Source organism: Dromiciops gliroides, chromosome 2, assembly GCF_019393635.1.
Source record: "Dromiciops gliroides isolate mDroGli1 chromosome 2, mDroGli1.pri, whole genome shotgun sequence".
NCBI lineage: Eukaryota > Metazoa > Chordata > Mammalia > Microbiotheria > Microbiotheriidae > Dromiciops > Dromiciops gliroides.
In genome coordinates, this window is record NC_057862.1 from 389,283,410 (window position 1) to 389,306,683 (window position 23,274).

Genomic DNA, 23,274 nt, shown 5'->3' on the forward strand with positions numbered 1-23,274 from the left:
GTTAAGTGACTTGCCTACAGTCACACAGTTATGTCTGAAGCTGGATTTGAACTCAGGTCCTCCTGACTTCAGATGTTCTATCGACTGTTAGCTTGCCTCCCCCCTCCCCCCATGATGTAGTCTTTAAAATAACTTGTAAGGGGTAGCTAGGTGGCAAAGTGGATAAAGCACTGGCCCTGGATTCAGGAGGACCTGAGTTCAAATCCAGCCTCAGACACTTGACACTAGCTGTGTGACCCTGGGCAAGTCACTTAACCCCAATTGCCTCACCAAAAACAAAACAAAAAGGCACAATAAATGATGAAATAATATAAAATAACTTGTAAAGATCAAAATAAAATAAAGCTAGCATGAGTTTCTGTGGGAAAAAAATAGGTTAACACTGTAGAGGTGATTTCATAAAAGCAGTGATGGGGCCAAAGTGCTGCTTCGACTAGGGTGTTCAAAATGACGTTAGCATTGCTTTTATCTATCTATCTATCTATCTATCTATCTATCTATCTATCTATCTATCTATCTATCTATCTATCTATTTTTGGTGAGGCAATTGGGGTTAAGTGATTTGCCCAGGGTCACACAGCTAGTGTCAAGCGTCTGAGGCTGGATTTGAACTCAGGTACTCCTGAATCCAGGGCTAGTGCTCTATCCACTGAGCCACCTAGTTGCCCCCAGCATTGGTTTTTTTTTTTTTAGTGAGGCAATTGGGGTTAAGTGACTTGCCCAGGGTCACACAGCTAGTAAGTGTTAAGTATCTGAGGCCGGATTTGAACTCAGGTACTCCTGACTCCAGGGCCGGTGCTCTCTCTATCCACTGTGCCATCTAGCTGCCCCCCAGCATTGTTTTTTAAAGTTCCCAGCACACACAAGCTTGTGTGTCACTAATTTAGCTTTTTTTGGTGGGGCAACAGGGGTTAGGTGACTTGCCCAGGGTCACACAGCTAGTGTCAAGTGTCCAAGGTCAAATTTGAACTCAGATCCTCCTGAATCCAGGGCCAGTGCTTTATCCACTGCGCCATCTAGCTGCCCTGGCACTGCAGTTTCTTGAGTCAGGAAGTGATGTGGTCAGATATTTGAAGTCAGTAAGTGGGTGTTTGCTCATTCCCCCTTCTCTTCCAAATGTTTATTGTCCCAGTTTCTTCAACCATTTTTTACAAAAAATGGTTTCTATGCCCTTTATTGTCTTCTTAGGGACATGCCCTAATTTATTATTATCCTTTTAAAAAGGTCACATCCAGAAGTGGCACATAGGCTTCTCTTAAATGGACAAAGAAGCAAAATAATTCAACATTCAAAAATTAGGCCTCCCTAGGAAAAGAGGAAATTCATAACCCCCTTGGGAAAAGGCTCTAAATCCAGGAGAGGTTTCCAGCCCTAGAAAGAGCTATTAATTAACCTTCATGGGCTTAGCTAAACCGTGTTTGAGTCTCACATAAGAACATTTTGTGTTCTTATCTGATTTTTCCTGAAAAGTTGGGCTGAAAGTTTGGGCTAGCTGACTTCTAAGGGTCCTTCCAACTCTATGGGTAGAGTGGGAGGTGGTGGTGGGGCAGGGGTGGCTGTGTCTGAGACTGTCTTGTCAGGAATGTTGAAGGACTTTGGGTAGTTATTTAACTCCTCTGAGTCTTAATTTCATTGGGTCTAATGGTCACTACTACATCATTTAATCAGCTTCACAGAGCTTTTGTAAAGACGGAGTGTTAGACAGATTTCACCTTCCTTTTCTCCATGACTAAGGGTAGTCCATGAGCCCCTATTGGAATTGGGCACTAAACAGAAATGGCCTGTGCCCTCTTGGATCTTGTAGTCTATCAGAAGATCCAACTCTCAACCAACAGGTAAGCTAGGAAAAATGTTTACCATGGGTGGATAAGGGCACTTTGTGGAATCAGGGAGTGAAAGAGGGAATCAGGTAGAGGTATGGTGATAATGCCTCTTAGAGCCACTCCCTTTTTGGAGTCCAAGGGTATGGGTTCAAATCCTGACTGTCATTTACTACCCATGTGACCCTAGGCAAATCTCTTGATTTCAGGTCCTTTATCTGTCAAGTGAGGGGGTTGGACTAGATAATATCAAAGCTGTAACCCTTGGAACTCAGATACAGGTTATCAATATCTACCTGCACTATTGAAAGGGCTTCCTAACCAGAATCCTTGTCCTGGGCCTCATCTCCAACACAGGCTTCCAGACGAGTTTTCCTAAGTAATAAACAAACAAATAAATATACACATAGGTACAAACACAAGACATACACAAATATATGTATATATAACTATATAACCATATATACATAAGCTATATGTAAATATGTATATATAATTAAAAACTCTATAACACATGTTTATATGTATATTTATCCATATAGACACATATACAGACTGTGCAAATTTCTAGTGTGAAAATTTCTTCTATTACTATAACTTGACTACTCACCTTTAACACACACAAATAGACAGAGACATATATACACACACACCTGCAGTCTATGAACTTTTCTTCTTAATATTTTAGCAACTGGGTTTCAACAGAATTAATTTCCTTTGTAGTCCCGTGTGTTTTATTTCATCCACTTAAAGACATTATTCTGAGAAGAGCAGACTGCCAAAAGGGTCCATGACACAAAGCAGATGAAGAACTCCAGAGTTGCCTGGGACATTGAGAGCTCATGTGACTAATTCACACAGCTTGAATGTGTTAGAGGTGGAATTTGCACCCAGGTCTTCCCCCTGACTCCAAGTTCAACAATCACATCCACTTTACCACACTGTTTACCACTAATGAAAATAGTAGCTGACATTTTATTGTCCTATTACTATTTACAAAGGTTTTGGAACAACTCTGAAATATTCAATGTGGGTAAGAGTTGTGATGTGTTTTTTAAACCCCAAAGCAGCATAGACATCAATGTGAGCTATTCTTCTTCTTTTTTTTTCTGATGAGGCAATTGAGGTTAAGTGACTTGCCCAGGGTCACACAGCTAGTAAGTGTCAAGTGTCTGAGGCAGGATTTGAACTCAAGTAGGTACTCTTGACTCCAGGGCCAGTGCTCTATCCATTGCCCCAACTAGCTGTCCCAAGCTATTATTCTTATCACTATTTTACAGGTAAGGGAACTGAAGCTCAGAACTGAAGTGACTTGTCACACAGGTACTAAATGTTGAGTTGGAATTCAAAAACACTTCTGCTGCCAAGTTCAGTTTGTCCTGCTTCCCCCTCCCCCTCCCTCCACCCCGACCAACTACATCCTATTATCTCATTCAGTGTTGTTTCTCTGACTTCCTTCGATTCCCAGCTAAAATCTCACTCTCTCTAGTAAGCCTTTCTTGGTCCCTAATGCCAGTACCTTCCCTCTGTTAATCATTTCCCAGTTATATACATTTTGTTTGTACAAAGTTTGTATGTTATCTCTCCCACTAGACTGGGAACTCCTTGAGAACTTAATTGCTGGGGCAGCTAGGTGGTGCAGTGGATAAAGCACCAGCCCTGGATTCAGGAGGACCTGAGTTCAAATCCAGTCTCAGACACTTGACACTTGTTAGCTGTGGGACCCTGGACAAGTCACTTAACCCTCATTTCCCCACAAAAAAACCAACATACAAACAAAAAGATGCCCTGAATTCAGGAGGACCTGAGTTCAAATCTGGCCTCAGACACTTGACACTTACTAGCTGTGTGACCCTGGGCAAGTCACTTAACCCTCATTGCCCTGCAAAACCAACAGAGAACTTAACTGCTTTTGTTTTGTCTTTTCCCTCCAGAACTTAGTACAGTGCCCAGCACATATTTGGTGCTTAATAAATTGACTGACAAATTTTTCAGGATGAGTGCAAAGATCTAGCAAACATCACAACAATGACATCTCATGTTCATCATTCCATTATCCTATCAAATTTATGACCTGCTAAGTGGTTGGTTGTGGCATTTGATTGTGCAATCTAGGGAAATGCAGATTTGCTTTAATATCAGTTCAAGCCACATCTTAATAAGATAGATTCATTAGCTTCTTTGCCCCTCAAAGGCCCCCAAATAAACTCCCAAGCATTTGAAAACTAAATAGAACTGACTTTGGGATAACTTGAAGTTTGGGATTATCCATAGCAGAGTTGTCAAACTCCACTGTGAAGCTCAAACTAGATTAAAATTTAACTGGGAAATGTTTAATGAAATAAATAAAAATATAGAATATAGATAATGTTAATTTGTGGTTTTCTAAGTCAATATGGGCCTAATCCAGGGGTCATTTCTATTTGAGTTAGAAACCTCTGACCCCACAATATCTCACACTTGTTCCAATGCTATGGATAACCAAGAACAAACATATCATGATTTTGTTCTCAAGTTGGAAACTGGCATTGATTGAAAAGAAAAAGATACAAATTATAAATAGAGAGAAAGCATAGAAACATGATACCAAATGGATGTCGATAGAGCAGCAAATGGAAAAATTCCCTTGGCATGGAATTCCCATCTGGAATGCAAGATACTAAGGATGCTCAACCCAAATTTGAAGTACAGAAAACAAACCTCCACCAGAGAAAGAGTTCATTAATCATAGTCCTCAGGTGCACTACAGAATATGAAATAAAGAATATGGAATGTTAACAATGGAAAGGATTATAGAACACAAACTCTTTGAACAGATTAGACTGGTCATCTAGTACAAACCTGATTTTATAGATGAGGGAAATGACTGAGGTCCACAGAGGTGAATAAGGTTATAGGTGGAGGTGGAGGTGAAGTGTCTTTACCAACATCACAGAATTAGTTAATGGGAGAGTCAAGACTAGAATCTGGGCCTCCTGAATGTCTATATTGCTTTTCTTTTCTTTCTTTTTTTTTTTTTTAGTGAGGCAGTTGGGGTTAAGTGACTTGCCCAGGGTCACACAGCTAGTAAGTGTTAAGTATCTGAGGCTGGATTTGAACTCAGGTCCTCCTGACTCCAGGGCCAGTGCTCTCTCCACTGCGCCATCTAGCTGCCCCTATATTGCTTTTAACATGGTTTTTCTCTTTCCCCTTTCCTACCTATTATCCCACTTTTCTGCAAAGCAGAGTTCCAGGCCCTGTAATGCATTGGTACACTGTGGTCAAGTGATAGGCCACACAGAGATTCCTGCAGTGTTCCTGGGCTAATGGGAATTTGACTGGGTTGGACCACAGAAACTGGGGCAATGGGAAGGGACAGGGCAATCATTGGGGTACAAAACCCTGAAAAGAAAGTTTTAGAGAAGAAGCAAGAAGGTAATGAGAAAAAAATGGATCCACTTTTAATGATAGAAAAGGATTTCCTTAATAAAAGTGATAATGAAATGGTAGGGCATTTATGCAAGGCAGACCCCTCCTTACCTGTCACCTACACAATGACATACTCAAAATTTTGGTTGTCACACATTAGGCAATCCGAAATAATCAAAAGAACAAAGTTCTGGGAAACCAACATTATTTCCCCTTTCCCACTTGGATCTGAGTTGTTTTTCCATGTGGCCTTTACAAACAGATGACTTGGAATTCTTGAGGGAATAAAGATATAGAGTCGTTGGGGACAAAGGGATTAGGAAACTTAATTAAAGATTTACTTCTATGGAGGTATTCTATAAATACGGGCACTCCCTTTACTGAAGTGTCCTTCAGACCTTAGTAGATAATTTTCTAATTCATTGGGACCAAACTCTTGGTGATGTCTCTCAGCCTTTAGCATAAACTATCACCATCCCCACCATTATCTTCCCTATCATCTTGTCCGCTACTGTAGCTGCATTCTGAAGATGCTTTTGGGGAACCTACAGAAAGGAGTTTGTATCTTAGTGCTTATTCCATTACAAAAAAAACATCCATTTTACCCACCTGCATGGCAGTCAGGAAGATATTAAGCACAAATGAACAAAAGGATAGCAACCTGTTACCAGGACCATTTTTAGCTGAATTACTTAGGAACTTGATGTTCCCACCTTGAGAAGATTGGAACAATATTAATACCAAACATGCTATATACCTGCATACAGAAAGCACTACATACATTGTCTCTTTCTCTCGTTTGGTGAGGACGCCAAGGCTTAGGGAGGCTGACACTTGCCCATTTGTAATATCAGAGGCTGAATATGAACCCAAGTCTCTCTGACTCCAAGTACAGCACTCTAGCCCTGAGATGTCAGCTACTCAGTCTAGTCAGTTTTCAAGCTTGGTAGGGCATGCCCAAGCTTGTTCTTCACAGACACAACCTTTGAAAACTCAGGCCCATCACTATCTTGCTTATAGGCTTGAGCAGAGGTTCTCTGCAGAGAGGAAAACAAAGGTTCCTCTATACCCTTGCTCTGGGTATAAAAGCTCAGGATTAAAATCTCAGAGGTCAGGAAACCAAATGTTTGTGAATAGCCTTGAAACCTGGCAGACAACTTATCCCAGGACCCAGTGTTTAATTTAGGCTCTGTTTGGGATCTTTCCTTACCTCCTCCACCCAGATAAGAATACTCAGCCTGGCACCCACTTCCTCAGATGCAATCCCTTGTGCCCTGCTTCTTTCTCCAGAATTAGGTCTCAGGCAGTCTTCTTGTCCATTAATTCATAAGAACTGGGACCATCTGTGTTAGCCTGTCTTTAAAATCCCAGCTGGTAGCCGGGCATTCTTTGAGTGGGCCTATAGCACAGAGGTATCACCCCAAACAGGAAGAGGCAGATGTCAATACCCTCTGGTATTGAAATGCCTTAATGGACTAAGTTGCCAAGGTCTACCCAGGGTTACCTAAGATGGACAGGTCATAGTGGAGAGTTCTGACAAAGGGTCATCCACTGGAGTAGGAAATGGTAAACCATTCCAGTACTTTTGCCAAGAAAATCCCATGGACATTGGTCCACGGAGTCACGAAGAGTCGGACATGACAGAACGTACCCCCACTTACCTTCCCATTCCCCTCCAAAAAGAAAGAAGGGATACGGGTATATGGCTCACAAGCTGTACAAATCACAGCTGCAGGAAGAGTAAAGCATAGCACAACCTGAGAAGCCTGTGTGTGTGAACAGGGACCAAGACCAACTAGAAACTACATCTCTGCTGCATTCTGGCACACATCACTTCAAATTTCTGCAGGTGAGGGTCTCCGGATAAACCCCTGAGTCTGGGGACCAAGTTTCAAAGACAGGTCAGAGAACCCCCCCCCCCCCACACTCTTCGCCCCAATCCCCACAGACACAAAGTCCTTAGTGATGACCACGCAGCTTTCTTAATGGAAAACAATCGCTGAAGTTGGTACATTTCAAGCACTTTAGCCTTCTAAGACACCAGACTGCTGATGAAAAAACCCATATTCTGAGGGCGCCATCTTAATGAGAGGCCAAATTTCATATGCTTGCAAACTTTTCCCCCTCCTCCCTCCACCCCACCCTACCCCCCCCTCAATAAAAGGTTGCATCAGAAGGAGATATTTCCATAATTTATAGTATGGGCATTTCACTGGGGAAAAGCGCTAATCTGTACTTACAGATACATTTAAGAAAATGCATCCTCCCACAATCCTGTGCCATTTATGACTCTTGGCACAAGCCGCAATACTCAGTCTTCAATTAAGGGACACCTTAGGGTTCATTATCACACAATTGCTCCCTGTGAACCATGCCAAATGCTGTTTTGGCACAGAGCTTGGAAGATGAATTAGAAGGAAGTCTTCTCTGTAATGCCCTCTCCCCAATTCCCATTCCCATCATCAGCGTTTATGCCCTCCTCTTGCTCACCCCCTCCCTTCTTTTTTTCCAAGTGGCTTTTACTCTTCAATCTCTCAACGTCAAACTCGATTCTCTAGAGGTGTATTTAAAGATGCCATATCCCCATTTTTTCTTCCGGCTTTCAATATGCCTCAAAATTGCTGCAGATGGGATTCTCTCTACACCCCTTTCTGACCTATCAGGGCCACAGATGCCTTCTTTTTTTCGGGGAGGGGGAGAGAAGGAAGAAGCTGGGTTCCAGAAAAGAAAATAGACAAGAGCTGTAAAAATACCCATGATTGGAGAGTTCTACTCAGGAGCTGCCCAAGGAGCACCTAGATCAAGAGATTCCTATCTAAAGACAGGGAAGGTGGCAGCATTTTCAAATACTAAGCATAGAAACCTGCCTTCAACATCACTGCCGGTCATAGTTAAGAAGAAAAAAAGCAGGTGGTTAAAAAAATACAAGGCAGGGGGCGGCTAGGTGGCACAGTGGATAAAGCACCGGCCCTGGATTCAGGAGTACCTGGGTTCAAATCCGGCCCCAGACACTTGACACTTACTAGCTGTGTGACCCAGGGCAAGTCACTTAACCCCCAATGCCCCACCAAAACAAAACAAAAAACAAAACCAAAACCAATACAAGGCAGAAGTATTTATTCTTCTTCTACTATACTGTTCTACCCCCTTGATTCAGAGACCATTTGGCCCAGTCTCAAGGAAGGTTCCCTCAAAGTAGTCACTGAAACCGGTTTTCAACCATAAGCAAGATCAATGTGGTATGGAGCACCACCTCCAGCTGGGAGCATCGGCCAAATTTATTACTTCTGAGAAGAAGAGCAGCAGCCCTCACAGGAGCAAAAACTGCAGAGGTTCAAATCATTTTATACACAATCAGGTGATTGTGTATAAAATGATGATACATTATACACAATCAGATGATTTTATATATGGAGAGATAGGTTGGTGAAGAATGTGGAGTACAGAGGGTAGGCTTTGCTGACTTAGTTACAGGAAAGTGTGTTTATATACAGCTGAGGATTGGATCAAAACCCCTTGATATTACTCCCATAAATTAATCTTCAAGACCCACTTACAATGACAGCGTCTTTCCATATGAGGAAACTCTAGTTATTAACTTCTCAGTGTCACGCCATTTCAAGAGATGCTTAGATGTGACAGGTAAGAAGGGCTGATTGTAATTAAGGCTCTCAAGTCAATAACATCAAATTATACAAAGCCATTAAAATGAAATTAGTTTAACGAAGTAGATATAAGCCTATGTAGTGTAGCAACTAAGTTGGAGATAATGCAATGTGAGTCAGTCGTCTAAGAGCAGGCAAGCATTCCCGACCTCTTTCCATTTGGGATGGCAACAGGAAGGGGAGGTAGCAAGAAAATGAAAAATAAAACAGACTAAAAAAACACTTCACCCACAAGAAGCCTTGTGGAAATTTTATTATATAGAGTGTAAAATGCAACTGTCAGTCAAATAAAAAGAACATTTTGTTTTAAACACCATGCTCAACATTATTTAATTGCATTTTTTTTATAGTTAGACATTTCAAGCATTATAGGGAAATAAAAAGAAAGAGAAAAAACTGAACAGTAAATTCAGTACATTTCAAAACGGAATGTCCCTCAGGTCAATTAAAAATGCAAGAAAAAATAGTTTCAGTTCCGTTTTTTTTCTTTTAAAAATACAGTTATCTGTACAAGAAATCACTAAACATAAGAAATCATATCCCTTTTATTAAATCAAGATTATTTAGCGCATACTGTGGTTAATACTAGGATCATTTATTTTTCTAAGTAATTTGACAAATATTAGATATGAAAATATTTGAAAGAAAAATGAAAAAAGCAAAAAACACCTTGGAATTAAAAAATAGTTACTACCTTTTATATGGTTTAATGTTCCACAGTGTTTGTTAAAGTTACTAGTAGCGGATTTATTTTTAATATTAAAAATAACAGTATTTATATTTCTGAGAGCATAGAGGAAGGTTTTTAAAAATTTTTAAAATAAGCTTGGAGGTCTTAGATACACAAATGCAACCCAAAATGGACATGTGAAAAAAAGTATTGCTAAAAAAAAAATTACATGTTTTTATATTACCCCTTTAGACTCTAGAAATTATACAAACCCTACAAAATGCCCCCCTCCCCTAACCTGTCTGACAGCAAAAGTTAACTGTCTTAATACAGAATTCACATAATTAATTACAATACATAATGTAGTTGTTTTTTTTAAAAATGCAATAAAATCAGACAGCCAAAATAAAAGAAATTAGAAGTAAAACATTTAATAATGCATTTACATATTTAAGAATATTTAAATACTGTTTAAAAAATTTTTTTTAGGATTTGTTACATAACACCTAAGACTTCCAAGCCACTTTGTTGCAACAGAAAAGATCAAAAAGGAAAAAAAAAGAGAAACACACCGAGAAAAAAAAAAACAAAACAAAAACGAAACAAAAAACCCCAAACAAAACAAAACAAAAATTCCCATGTTTGAAATGTCACTACTCTGGGGTACATTTTGGTGCCTGGAATTTGCAGACATTGTCCCAAAACGAATCCCAAAGTTTACAAATTTGGAAGTAACAATAAAACAAAACAATATCCCTCCCCCCCAAAAAAACCCCCCAAATCAAAAGATTACCAGCATTTTCATGAAGTTTAGTATATTACTAATTTTTCCTGATTCTTAGAAAAGTTCAGTATAGATTATTCTACAACTAGTGTTTCACAAAAACGAACGAAAAAATCTTCATCAAAAGGCTGCAAATCTAGAAACCTCTGTTACAAAAAGGTTTTCTTTCACAATGATTTCAAGGAAAAAAAACTGCCATAAGGACATTGTTCTACTGCTCCTGTAAAGGGAAAAGAAGAAAGAAAAGTTATTCCTTGGTTGATTTTTTTCAAGTATGTTCTCTTCTGAAACATTTGTCTCCAGGGCAGGTGACAGGTCACAAGATCTCTCCCCCTGGCACTATATCAGGCATCCAAACAGACAAGAGAGCCAATGTATGAGGAAATACCCCGCCCCCCCCAGCCTCCATGGGACTGATGTCATAGGATATGGCAAGAGAAAACCTTGCTTAGGAGGGATGGTACAGAGTTTTTCTTCTAAATGAGGAAACAGAATTGGGGGGTGGGGGGGGAGAGGGAGAGAAATACAAGTGCTTCCCAGCCTATGGTCATTGTGCTAGCCTTTGGAAAGCTCAGCTACCCATTCTAGGCAGCTGCAGAGGCTATCACCCACAGGACCCGTTGAGGTAACCATTATTTGAGTCATTGGACCCCATGGTTTGCATTGCTATCAAAAGGAACGAGGGGCAGCTAGGTGGCACAGTGGATAGAGCACCGGCCCTGGAGTCAGGAGTACCTGAGTTCAAATCCGGCCTCAGACACTTAATACTTACTAGCTGTGTGACCCTGGGCAAGTCACTTAACCCCAATTGCCTCACTAAAAAAAAAAAAGGAACGAGAAAACCTGTGGATATTTTTCCTTTTAGTTGCCCAATAATTGGCCTCAATACCCAGACACGTATCAAAATGGCTAATTATTAAACTTTAGGATGCTGATTTCTTGATCATGGGATTAGGGGCTGGGAATGTACAAGGCTGAGAAAACCTGGCTTTGTGCCCCTCAGCCCTGCCTCCCAAGGAGTAGCCAACACAGAAGCCTCTTTTTTTACATGATCTGGGAGGTACCTCATGGAGCTAGAACAAAGGACAGGGCTAGATAATCATCGGTGTGAGACACCTTTCTAAGCCAACTGACAGCGATTTCAATAGCCAGCTCACCCGATGTCAGGAAACATCATTGAACAGCCACTTGTTCATAATGTCAAGATAGTTCCATTCTTCACATTCCTCATGTGGAGGAGCCTTAGAAAGTCTACGTACTTTCTTGACTGTATTGTACACAATCGATAAATTGACGGCAATTGATTAGGCCACATGGAGGAGCTGCCTCACTAGGTTATAAAATTAAATCCAGTTATCCTTGGCTCAAAAGATTCCTCATGTAGAAAGAGCAAAAAAAAGTCGGAGCTCTGAATAGAAGCGGCTCTTAGGATTTCCGCCTGGCTACTGGACGTGTGGCCTTTTTTGCTCCCGTCCAAGTTTTACAAGGACCCTAGTATCAGGCAGCCATGTTTTAGGATGGAAGAAAAAACAGGGGACAATGGGGATGGTGGCTGGCTAAGAGGTCAAATTTTCACTGGGGTAGCATGCCAATGTTCCCTTCACTCACCATATTATTCTAAGACAGGGGAGGAAGGGACAGGACAGAGGTACACACTCTGGTGTTCAGGGATATACAGACCTGGCTGTGGGCCTGAGCTTGCCCTAATGTTTGCCCATAGTAAGCCGCTTGCTGTCTGTAATACTCCGCCCAGGCCATTGTGTAGTCCGGTGGGGAACTTGCCTGAGAAGCTGCATTGGCGGCATGGCCTGATTGACAAAGGAGGAAAGATAGATGATCTGAAGGAACTCATACCAGTGCATTCAAGGACAAGCTATATTAGCTGTAAAAGTGGCCAAACTTAGCTGTGTATATTTCCCTTCCTAAAGTGTTGCTGGACACCAGGAAACATTGCTCAATATTTCAGTTGTGAAAAGCTGGACAGTCATAATGCCCTGATTGAAGCTGGCTTGCTGATAGGTGCAAATTACAAACATTTAACCCTTCCCATTGCTGCCTCACCACTAAAAGTCCTTAAAAAAACCCATCATGTTTTAGCCATTCAGCTACTTCCCCATAGTAACTCCTTTTCCTTTCAAGATCCAGGAAATTCTCAATGACAAGGGAAGAAGTATCATTCCCCTTTCATAGAAAATCCCTAAGCCCTAAATCTTTAGTTTACCCATCCTCACCAACCTTCAACTTGAGTTCTTCTAACTAGCAAGGGATGGTTTCAAACCAAACGAGATCTCAATTCAGTTTATGAATATTTAATTCATCTAGCTCAATCGCTTAAGAAAATATGCCAATTTAGCTCTGATCTGAATTGAGTTGTTGGTGTTTTAAAGACTGGTTTGGTTTGTGATTCAGTTATATGGATTAAGCAGAAATATTTCAGGACTCAAGGCAATCACCACTTTTCTGAGGCAAGTCTAAGAATCTAGGTACTAGAGCTACTTCTACATTCTGTCTCTCACCTAGCCTACTGCTGCTCAATGAGAATCAGAAGTGTGAAAACCAGCACAGGAAAGGGATAATGTTGGGCATTTCTATATCAGCTGAGATGCAACCTGGCTGGTTACAATTCTGCTCTGGCAAAAGGGCAAGAAGAAAAAATGGGGCAACAACGTTGAGGTATTGATATGAAGTTCCTGAGAAGATGCTTTGTCCAGTCAATTAAAGTGTGCTCAGGAGGGACAAGAAGGCATTGTGTCCTTGGTCATCTTCCTTCAAAGAAAGTCACTCACTCTGTTTTTTGTAATAGTCCTCCCATGCCTTGCTGTAACCAGGCTGGCTGTTCTGCTGCTGGCTCTGCTGGCCTGTTTGAAGAGGACAAAAACAATCAGGCCAGTGAGGAAAGTAGGGCTTTTTCCTCCTTCCCAGCTACTGCCCGGAATTTCCTGGTGCATTTTTCACCCACACCAAAAAGCCTATGGGGTACACACCTCACAATAATGCTTTGGGTGCTTTAGGGGTTTTTTTGAGGAAAAAAGAAGCAAGAGACTTAGCTGGAAGAGGATGGAGGAGAGGATAAAAGAGGAAGAAAGCGAGATGCAAACCTCTATCCAAGAAACAGACAATGAATTTTGGCCCATGGTTATGTGGGGAAAGGGTGCAAAGAGGCTTCCTCCAGGTTAGGCATGGAGCAGAGTAGCTGAGTTAGGGGAGAGAGGAGGATGGCCCCTAAGATAGAGAGAAAACAGGCTAGGCTGCTATGAGAGCAAAGAAGCTTCCTCATGAAATGTGCCAGGGAGGGGGGCTTCAGAGACACTGGCTGAGGCCTGAATTCAATACCCTTAAATGAGAACAGGTAATGAGCAGGAAGCTAAGAGAGAAACATGAAAGGTTGGTTTTGTTTATCCAGTCAACTGAACTTCAACTAGGGACAGGGTTAAGAATAACCTCTTAAACCTGAGGGTCCCAAGGGCAGCTAGATGGCGCAGTGGATAAAGCACCAGCCTTAGATTCAAGAGAACCTAAGTTCAAATCCGGTCTCAAGACACTTGACACTTTCTAGCTGTGTGACCCTGGGCAAGTCACTTAACCCTCACTATCCCACAAAAAACAAAACAAAACAAAACAAAACACCTGAGGGTCCTGAAGGGCTCCAGCCCTTTTACATAACCTTTCTCTTCTATTTGAAAAGGATATGTAGAGCTGGACAAGCAGACTTGTAAACATTCAAAGAAACTGCACATAGAAAATTAAAGGAAATCTAAGAAAGAAAAGTTCAATCCAGACCCTAACTTCACTTCCCTTTTGCTCTACAACCTATATAGTATGGTGGAAACCAGGTTGGAAAGCTACCTAGTCAGAAGCCACTATCTGCATCAGATCCCTACTCTATTCTCAATTCCTTTTTGGGGAGGAGATGGAAGGCTAGGGACAAGGGAAGGTGGCCAGGAAGGAAAGAAAGTGTGAGCTTGAGCGCATGTGCACACACACTCATGTTCACTCTCTTCCTGGCTCTGGCTCTAATGCAACCCTGTGGCATGTCAGCCTGTCTCTGTCACTCCCTCTCTCTCACCCCCTGCCCCACATTGCAACATAAGTTGCATTGAACCAGTAAGAACTGGGGGTGGTGGTGGAGGAGGGGGAGGGAGAGAGAGAGAGAGAGAGAGAGAGAGAGAGAGAGAGAGAGAGAGAGAGAGAGAGAGAGAAGAGATTGTTAAACATAATACATTGCAAGTGTGAAGTGGGTGGAGGGAACAGGGCAGCAGCATCCTGGCTAGGGGCATGAAAGAGGGTTAAAAGACTTAAGCAAAGCCATAAGTCAGGACCTTTCTTTCTGCTGAGGTCAGGGCTGGCTTGAGTGTCCACCTGCTAATACCAACAAAGGAAAGGACCTCCTTCAATGCCCTTTATTTTATTAGAATTATAGTCCAAAGTAGGCTGAAAGGACACAGCACTAAATACATTTCACGGTAAAATGTTTTACCCATTAGTTAATTTATTTAAGATTGAAGACGGGTATGAGGATAGAGCATTCATTACATTCAAATGCATTCGGGGTTAAGGGTGGGGGTCAGGAAAAGAGGTCTTCCTCTTCCCACTCCAACTACTACAGAAGGATAGGGCCAAGGGAGAGGAGGTAAAGGAAGAGTAGTTATTTTTGGATAGGTGTTTTACGTTGGTACTGGAATGAACTGCTTCTCTGAAAAGGCGTAGGGGACTGAGAAGATGGATGACAGGCAGAAACGTACTACTGGATAGGTAAGAAGTGGGATCAGTATTCTATCCCCCTCCCCCATAAGATTTCCTTAAAAAATTTCAGTAAAAAAAGAACATCTGGGATGTAGAAAATAAGATTTTTCAGCTATAGGTATTAATGTAGTTTGTAAAGAGAAATCCTCCCATACCTTGGCAAACTCCCCTCGGCATGACTGGGAACCACCCTGATCTTCAGCCAGGGAGCAATGAAGTGAAGTCTGCTTTAATAATGATACCACCTCACTTACTGATGGCCATCACAAAGCTCTTACCCACATTTTTTACTTCTTTCATCCTCCCAAAGGGGGGGAAAAATCAGAACTAACTGATAATCAGTCTAAACACACCTATTCTTTTGGGTGTGGCATTCAACATTTGTCTCCACCACAGCACAGAATGGGGAAAGGTCAGCTAGACCCAGGTTAGCCCCTAGCTAAGCAAAAGGTTGCTCTTTGCTAGTTAAGCTACAGCCACATTCAGAAAGACAGTCTAACTCTCTGGCATTTTGGGAAGGATTTCCCATCATCACAGAAATATGAAAAACAGTGACATCTGGTTGAGTGATGAACTAAACAAATAACAGAATCATAACCTTAAAAATGAAAGGGGCCTGAGAGATCTACCAGGCTCAGAGCAGGGAAATGACTTGACCCCCATCACAAGACTAGAGAGTGGAGAAATCAGGAATAGACCCTGGGACTCCTGACTTCTAATCCTGTGATTGTATATCTAGTAGAATATCTGTTTGTGAACTAGGGAACCCAGAATACCTGAACTCACCACGAAGCACTCTCCTCACTTCTAAGCCAACAACCTAAAAAGCAAGGCTGCTTTATTTCCAATGTGCAGAGACCCCATAACTTGGCACAAGAACATCTGATATAATGGGCCAGTATGCTGCAGGTCACAAAATCTGCAGTCAAAATGAATGCCTCACAAACAAAAACATGTTAGGATTTCCACTATGTTAAAGAAATCAGGGTTTTTACCAAGGATGATAAAATGGGAAAAGTCTCTGAGAATAGCTAAAAAGGGGCAGCAACACATTTGAAACATCATTAAAACAAGGGTTAAAGACAGACAAAGCTGGTTTCTGGTTTGGGGACTCATTTGACTGGACTGAGAACATGGGGAATTCAAGTCTAAAAGGTCATTTTAGTTCTCAGACATTAAGAAAGGATTTTCAAAGGGCCTTCCGAGTCACAACCAATTAAAGCAGCAAGAAGGAGAATATAGACTGGGAGGGTTGGGCAAGCTTTCTCAAAGAAGAGTTACCCAACTCTCTACCTCAGAAATCAGAATCTTGCCACCCCCACCCCACCCAGCCCAGTTTAACGAAGATTAAACATCAGCTTAATGGTTACTATTCTCTTTCCCCTCCACACAAACTATCTCTTGTCCCCAAAAGCTTCATCACATTTGCAACACGGGACGAGCAGACAACAATGATACTGGGATAAGGTAGGTCCAGAAATGAGGGAGATTGTTGTACAGATCAAAGAGAAAGGCTCCATGAGGGACCCAAGAAGACTAGCCACAAAGAGTTAGCGATGTTTCTTTAGTCTTTTCAGCATGAGACCTGGCTAAATAGCAACAGTGTAAGAGTAGTTTGGCCCAAAGGAAACTCTTAAGTCTTGTGAAATGGGATATTTATGACCCATTCATGAGAGACAAGTGCCTGTTTACTGTTAAAGAGAATGAAAGAAAGCCAATAAACCAGGGAAGTGATTATAGAAAGCAGAAAAGAAGAGAGGCTTCGGTTCAATCCCCATCCCAGAGAGCGACTGCAAGAGAGATGCTGCTAATTCTCTTCAAAGGTTTCTCTGCTGCCTTCTTCCCACCCCTAACACATCACTTGTCTGCAGACTGTAGTCAACCACAGGGAGGGGGCCATGGGCCCTTGTGTGATCTGGGAGAGGGAGCAATTGGGGCCTGACTGTTCCAGTCCCCTAGCTCCTGGAAGCAAGAGTCAACCAGTGATACACATCTTGGAACAGCAAAGGCACAGATGGTGAAGAAAGCATCAGAACAGTTGGGCTCAATGCAGCCAGCATGTTATAACACACCCATGAGGAATGCAGAAGACCTGAGCTGTCTTTCCAGACCAATCACCTCAGGTTGGCTATGTCTACATGTAGTTTTCCTTATAAGACTGGAGAAGGCTCTAGGAATTCATTGATGGATCTATCCTGTATTATGTGAGAAAACGTGCATCTTTTTTTCATCGGATTCTGAAGTGTCACTTACTTGGGACTTGCTGTGCAGGAGTCTGCCACGTCTGGTAGGTGTTACCCCAGCCCTGGGTCATAAATGCCTGAGGACCACTGTGGATTACAAGACACTCATTTTTTCTGGTCTACTACGCCCCTTCTTCACCTTCCATGCCCACCTCCCCTCAGGTTTCCTCATTCAATATTCTCTCTCCATACTTCCCACCTACTTCTCAAAGCCTGAAAGCTAAACTTGTGCCATCTGCTGTAAACCCAAGTTTGTCTTGCAGTCTGCCAACTATAGGAGAACTAGAATAAAAGAAATGGTTTTACCTACCTCACAGGGTTGCTGTGAGGGTTACCGTTCACTTTAGCAGCAATGTTTGGAAAGCACCCTGAGCTCCTCGGAGGAAAGGTGCTACATGGATGTATAAAAAAAAAAAAAAGATATTGCTGGAGGTGAAGTTTATGAAACACGCTGGCCCAGAAGTCCTGTTTAAGAACCCATTAGCAGTGACAAGGCTAGGACTTAATCTATTAATGTTAGTATTAGAAAGAGGACTCCCAAACTAGTCTGGAAAAGTCCTGACACTGATCATCAGTAAGGACTATGGCCAAGATTAGACAAGGAAGTGGTGGTATAATTTGAGACATTATTCAACTGTGATGCCTTTACCAAATTTACAACCTTTTTATTGGGAGTCCCCAAAAGGAAAACTGTGGGCAGGAGGAATTCTTGAGAGAAGATTCTCTGCAAAGACACAGTTTTGTAAAAGACTCACTTTTGATGAGTTGTAGCAGGTGCTTGGTTGAAAGGACTCTGACCAAAGCCTCCAGGTGCGCCCATATTGGTACCCTGTCACAGACACAATGACAATTCTAACTTCCTATTCACTGATCACCTAAATTCTGCCCAAACCCTCCCATTCCCAATCAGCTTTAAAAGTTAAAAAGAAAAAAAAAATGAAACAAAAATACCTCATAACCCTAAGTCTATCCTTTCTTCCCCACAGAAAATTTTATTTGCAGAATGGTTTCATACCCTCAGGTGAACAACACCAAAGAACAGCAAATAATGGTACCACTATGTCTATGGATGATAACACCACAGTAAACCTAGCTTATCACCCTGTGTATATGGACCAACCTGCTTGACTCTCCCGTCAATTAAGGCTGGCCCAAGTCTCTTTCTGCAATTCTATGTCCCCTTTGAGGTGAGCAGTGGCAAATCTTTCCTCCATCAACACTCCCTTTGTTTATCTGCTTTGAGGTGCCTGAAACTAAAGCCAGAGTCAATGAAAACCATCTGCATGTCTGGCTACCAGTACAATGCCAACAAGAGGCCAGGCGGGCAGTGCTGGGTGCAAAGCATTAGCCCCATCTAGCCTGGAAAACAGGCACAGATTTGGGGTGGTGAGGAGCTGGAGCGTCTAAAATGCTTCACTCATTGGTCCCATGACCATTATCAGCCTCTGTGCCTCAGACTTTACCCTCAGTAAAATGGGGATAACCCATCTTCCCCAACCAAGCTCACCAAAACAGTGTGAGGAACTGCTGAATGGCACAGGAAGCACAAAGGTCCTTGGGGAAGTAGAGGGAAGGCACCAGACAGCCAACAGAATATTCTATTAACAACCCAAAGGTGGGAAAAAGGGCCTTGTACGTACACCAACTTTCTCATCTATGAGATGTCTGGCAAGTTCGATCTGCTGTGGTACTCCTCTGATGGTGAATATCCGTACGCTGGGGTCTGTATTAGGAGGTGGATTCCGCTGAAGTTCTACGTGGGCTCCTGACTGCTGGTTTATGCTTTTGATGTTCTCACCCCCTTTAGATAGAAAAAAGAATCAAGGAGAGAACAAATGAGGTGTGATTCTGCTACTTGCTAACAAATAAGACATTTCTTTCTCTTTTGCATCCTCTACTTTAGCACCAGCAAGAAAAATATTTTCTATGCACCAGGACATACAGAGTAAACAGAAACGTTTAAGCGATTTTAAAGAACAAAATTGCTCCAAGGAGGGAGTCATTTGTTTATTGGAGTTTGGGTACTTGCTGATAATAGGTTGACTACATGTGGAACATGCTAAGAGCACTAATACTGGGTAAAATCAGCAGGACAGTGACCTTTAGAATATCTCTTTATTGGCATTGAGTTGCTGACCAACTAGAATGCATGTATCCTATACTTATGATATAAAATGAGGATTTACTATCTAAAACGGGAAAAGTCCCCAACCAAATTCTAAGAACTACTAGCACAACTTCACTGCATCGCACCGTAGGTGCTCAATAAATATTTTTGAATTTTGTTTGCTCTCCAATACCATCCTTACCCGAACCCCAAGCCCAAGAAAAGCACTGTGTATTTAGTCAGCAACTCTGTCCCTCTGATAAGTTACAATCTCCTTTCTCAGTATAAGAATGACTTTCTGATGGCTTCTCCATTGTACAATGGGGGCCTTCAACCAAAACACACAGGCCACCCCAGCCGCTTTCCCCTCCCTGCTCAGGTCAAACGGCCAGGCAAAGAACCGAACAATTCTTGGCTCCCACTAAGGCCTTTAATATACCATCCTGTCACTTCTAAAGTCACTGTGTCCATAGGGAATGGATCTAGACAGGGAGCCATACCATGACAGTGTACATAAGAACACTGGGTGGAGCAGGGCTAATGAAAATTTAGTTGGACTTTTTGAAAAACCTGTGAGAGTCCCAGTCTCTTAATGAAATTTGCTTAACAAAAGCTCCAGCCAGCATTACAATGGTTCAATTCTTCTTTTGAAATTTCACAGAACTTAAAGATCAGCTCCACTCAACTGGAGAAGGGGGGAAGAATAGAGGGAAAACTTATAGCACCAGTCTTGTAAATCTAGGGAGAAAATAATCACTGAAAAACTGCTATAGGGCAGTTAACTGTCCCTAATCTACACACAAAGCAGATAAAATGATATTTAAACATTTCTTTTTGTTTTAAGATTTTTCCATACCCCACCTCTCATAAAAAAAAAAAAAGCTTATGGGGACAGGGGTTACATTTGTTCATTTGTAACATACTCTTGACCTTTTAAACATTCCAACCTTTGCTTTCTCCTTTGCCCTAGTCCCCTCCCTCCTCTATATTCAGGGAGGGAAAGAAAGTAATTTCAGAAAAACTCCTCAAGCAATTACATTTTCAAAGACATTTGGGGGGGATCAACATATGTTGCATCTTCCAGTAAGACAACCCCAAAAGACAAACAAATCTCCAAAACCTTGCCTTTGTAAATGACATGAACAACACACCTGAAGTCTAGTATGCTGAAGATAAAGGTGATACACCATTTTATAAGACTGAGAATTAGTTGGCACTTTGTTCAAAGTTTTACTTAACATTAGCTTGAATAGTATGTTGTACAAAGTGGTTTTAAATGAAAAAAAAAAGTGATTTATCAAATAGATTTCAAAGTTTTGTGTAAAGTTCCCATTTTTTCCTATTCTCTGCACAAATTATAGGTGACAAGATGACAATTTAAAATATTTTTTAAGCTTTGTCTGATTATAGGTAAAGTACAACCTCACTCCCTGGTAACTGTAAATAGCCCATTTCATTCAAGAGTCATGGAATTTTCTTTTTATTGACCCCACAAAATCGGACAACAGCTTCATTTGTCAATTGGTTTTCAAGTTACTATATCAAAACAAGGAAGAATACAAGGTCATCTTTCAGGGAAAGCTATGGTCCGGCAGGTCTCATTAACCCACCAAGCCCCTGCCAGTACCATTTTCCTCGAGTCAAGGTAATTTGATCTCACGGTTTATGCACAAAACAGTGCACGTTTGGGGCTCCAAGCCCCACAGTCTCCAGTCAGCTTGCTTCCAGAAAACAGTAGCATTTGCAATCCTAGCCCTTGGGATTCTTTGCTTAGGCCTTGGGAGCATGCTAATAAGGCAAGGCAGTCAACACTATGCTGCACGGGGCCGGAAGGAGTTAATTTAAGTTCATCTTCCTTCAAAATGAGGTCACCCGCTTGGCACATGGTGGCTGTCTATAGACTGATTCAACAGCCTGCTCCATTGTTCCACCTGATGGGGGGCAGAAACGACCCACCAGTGGCCCCCCAGCTGGACGTGAAATCGTAAAGCAATTAATCAAACCCACTAAAAGGCTGGGCTGACAAGAGCCGGGCTGGTCACATTATCTGTCAATATTGCTGTGTTTATCATGGAAATCCAGCTAGGGGCCCAAAGAGGCTGCAGTTTGTTTTCAAGCACCAACTCCCAGAGGGAGTGCCTGACATTTGTATGGGTGCCCTTCTTCAACCACATCCCAAACATAAGATACCATAAGAAGCATAAGATACCATACCTAGCCAACCTCTCAGAAAAAAAAAATGAGGGGACGAGGAAAAGATAATGAGAGCAGAATCTTTCCATTTATTCCCTTTAGCTCATCTAGTTGATTCAGGATGATTTGCAAGAGGACAAAGAACTTGGTGGAAATTCTAGTTTGCTAACTGTGAGAAATTCAAATGATAAAGACACAGAAGCTTCACTGATTATCTAGAGGGAAAAAAATCAAATATCATTTGCAACTCATCTTTAAAAGTAAAAGAAACTGTATGGAGATCAATAATAATTCACAACTTATGAAAATCAACAAGATTTGGTCTCAAATCATCCAAACTGGCAGGGGAGGGAGATACCAAACTTGTAATTGTCAATGAACCATACTTATTAATATGAGATACGATGTCTGACATACAAAAGAAACTACACATAATTCCTACTTTTTAAAAGTTTATAATAACACTGACCAGACAGTTAAAAAACAAAAATAAAATAGTTATTCTGTACCTTCAAAAGAAATAGTTAATGGAAGAGTTCTTTAGAATGGCCTTGGGGGTAATTTAGCACCCCTTTCTCATGGTGCTCTGGCACCACGTTTCTGGTAAAGGATGTGGCTTGAGACAAAGCTCCCCTTTCCCACCCATGCTTCTTTTTTTCCTCTGGAAATTAGAGAACTCACCAATGTTGCTCTGTGGAAGCTAACAGTACAGCAACTAGTATGTTAAAGATAAAATTAAGGTGACTTCTTTTCATACAAAGTATATCATTCAATTCTTAAGAGTAAATGGGTAATTCATAAGGAGTCAACTTTAAAGTTTGGTCCTCTGACATTGAAGAGAATGAATTTTGTCTTTCAACAATATTTTAGGATAGACGATAAAACAATTAAATCAGGAGGAGAGTGTTAGTGTAAAGATTAGGATTACATTCATATAAACCTTATATTTACAAAACCCAACCACCCTCTATGTTGATTTCTGGCTACTAATGGAGCATTGAGGGAGGTTCACCAAAAGATCAAAGAAGCTTGGGAGCACCTGGCTCATGTCAAGGAACAATATTCTTTGGACTTGTTTTAAATCCCTATTGCCCCATTCAACTCATCTATATAGACATTAAAAAGTCTGAGATCACCAAGAAAGAACTGTATGCTCTATATTTTCCACAGCACATACTAAAGGATGAGGATAAGAAGATTACCAAATATTCATGTGGATTTTAGGGCTACAAAGCAAGCCCATCCACAGTGTATCTGTTGCTCATTTTAAGAAGCGCTGAAGGGGCAGCTAGGTAGCGCAGAGGATAGAGCAATGGCCCTGAAGTCAGGAGGACCTGAGCTCTAATCCGGCCTCAGACACTTGACACTTACTAGCTGTGTGACCCATGGCAAGTCACTTAACCCCAACTGCCTCACGCCCCCCCCCCCCCCCCACCAAAAGATGGAAAAAATAAAAGATAGTTTTGTATGTGTGTCATCACCAAAATACCATATCCAGTTAGGTCAAGAGTGTGGTGGTTTAAGACAAAAAGCACGAGTCAGGAACCCAGGGTTCTAATCAGGCCCTTTTCTGGGCCTCAGTTTCCCTACCTATAAAAGGGTCTGGATTCTTCCCTCTCTAACAGTCTATGGTCCAAGAAT

General features: G+C 41.6%; 1 protein-coding gene across 4 annotated transcripts in view; it reads right to left on the reverse strand.

Annotated features, from left to right (window-relative positions):
- Positions 1–9,131: 9,131 nt before the first annotated feature.
- FUBP3 (far upstream element binding protein 3) overlaps positions 9,132–23,274 on the reverse strand; it is a 69,664-nt gene continuing 55,521 nt past the window's right edge. For all 4 annotated transcript variants that reach the window (XM_043987396.1, XM_043987395.1, XM_043987400.1 and 1 more), the window contains 7 exons: positions 18,974–19,134; positions 18,089–18,162; positions 17,644–17,724; positions 17,344–17,420; positions 13,134–13,205; positions 12,028–12,155; positions 9,132–10,567 (listed from right to left, as the gene is read on the reverse strand). In XM_043987396.1, the coding sequence (XP_043843331.1) occupies positions 10,559–10,567; positions 12,028–12,155; positions 13,134–13,205; positions 17,344–17,420; positions 17,644–17,724; positions 18,089–18,162; positions 18,974–19,134 (602 nt within the window). In that variant the 3' untranslated portion in view covers positions 9,132–10,558. The remainder of the gene's footprint in view (positions 10,568–12,027; positions 12,156–13,133; positions 13,206–17,343; positions 17,421–17,643; positions 17,725–18,088; positions 18,163–18,973; positions 19,135–23,274) is intronic.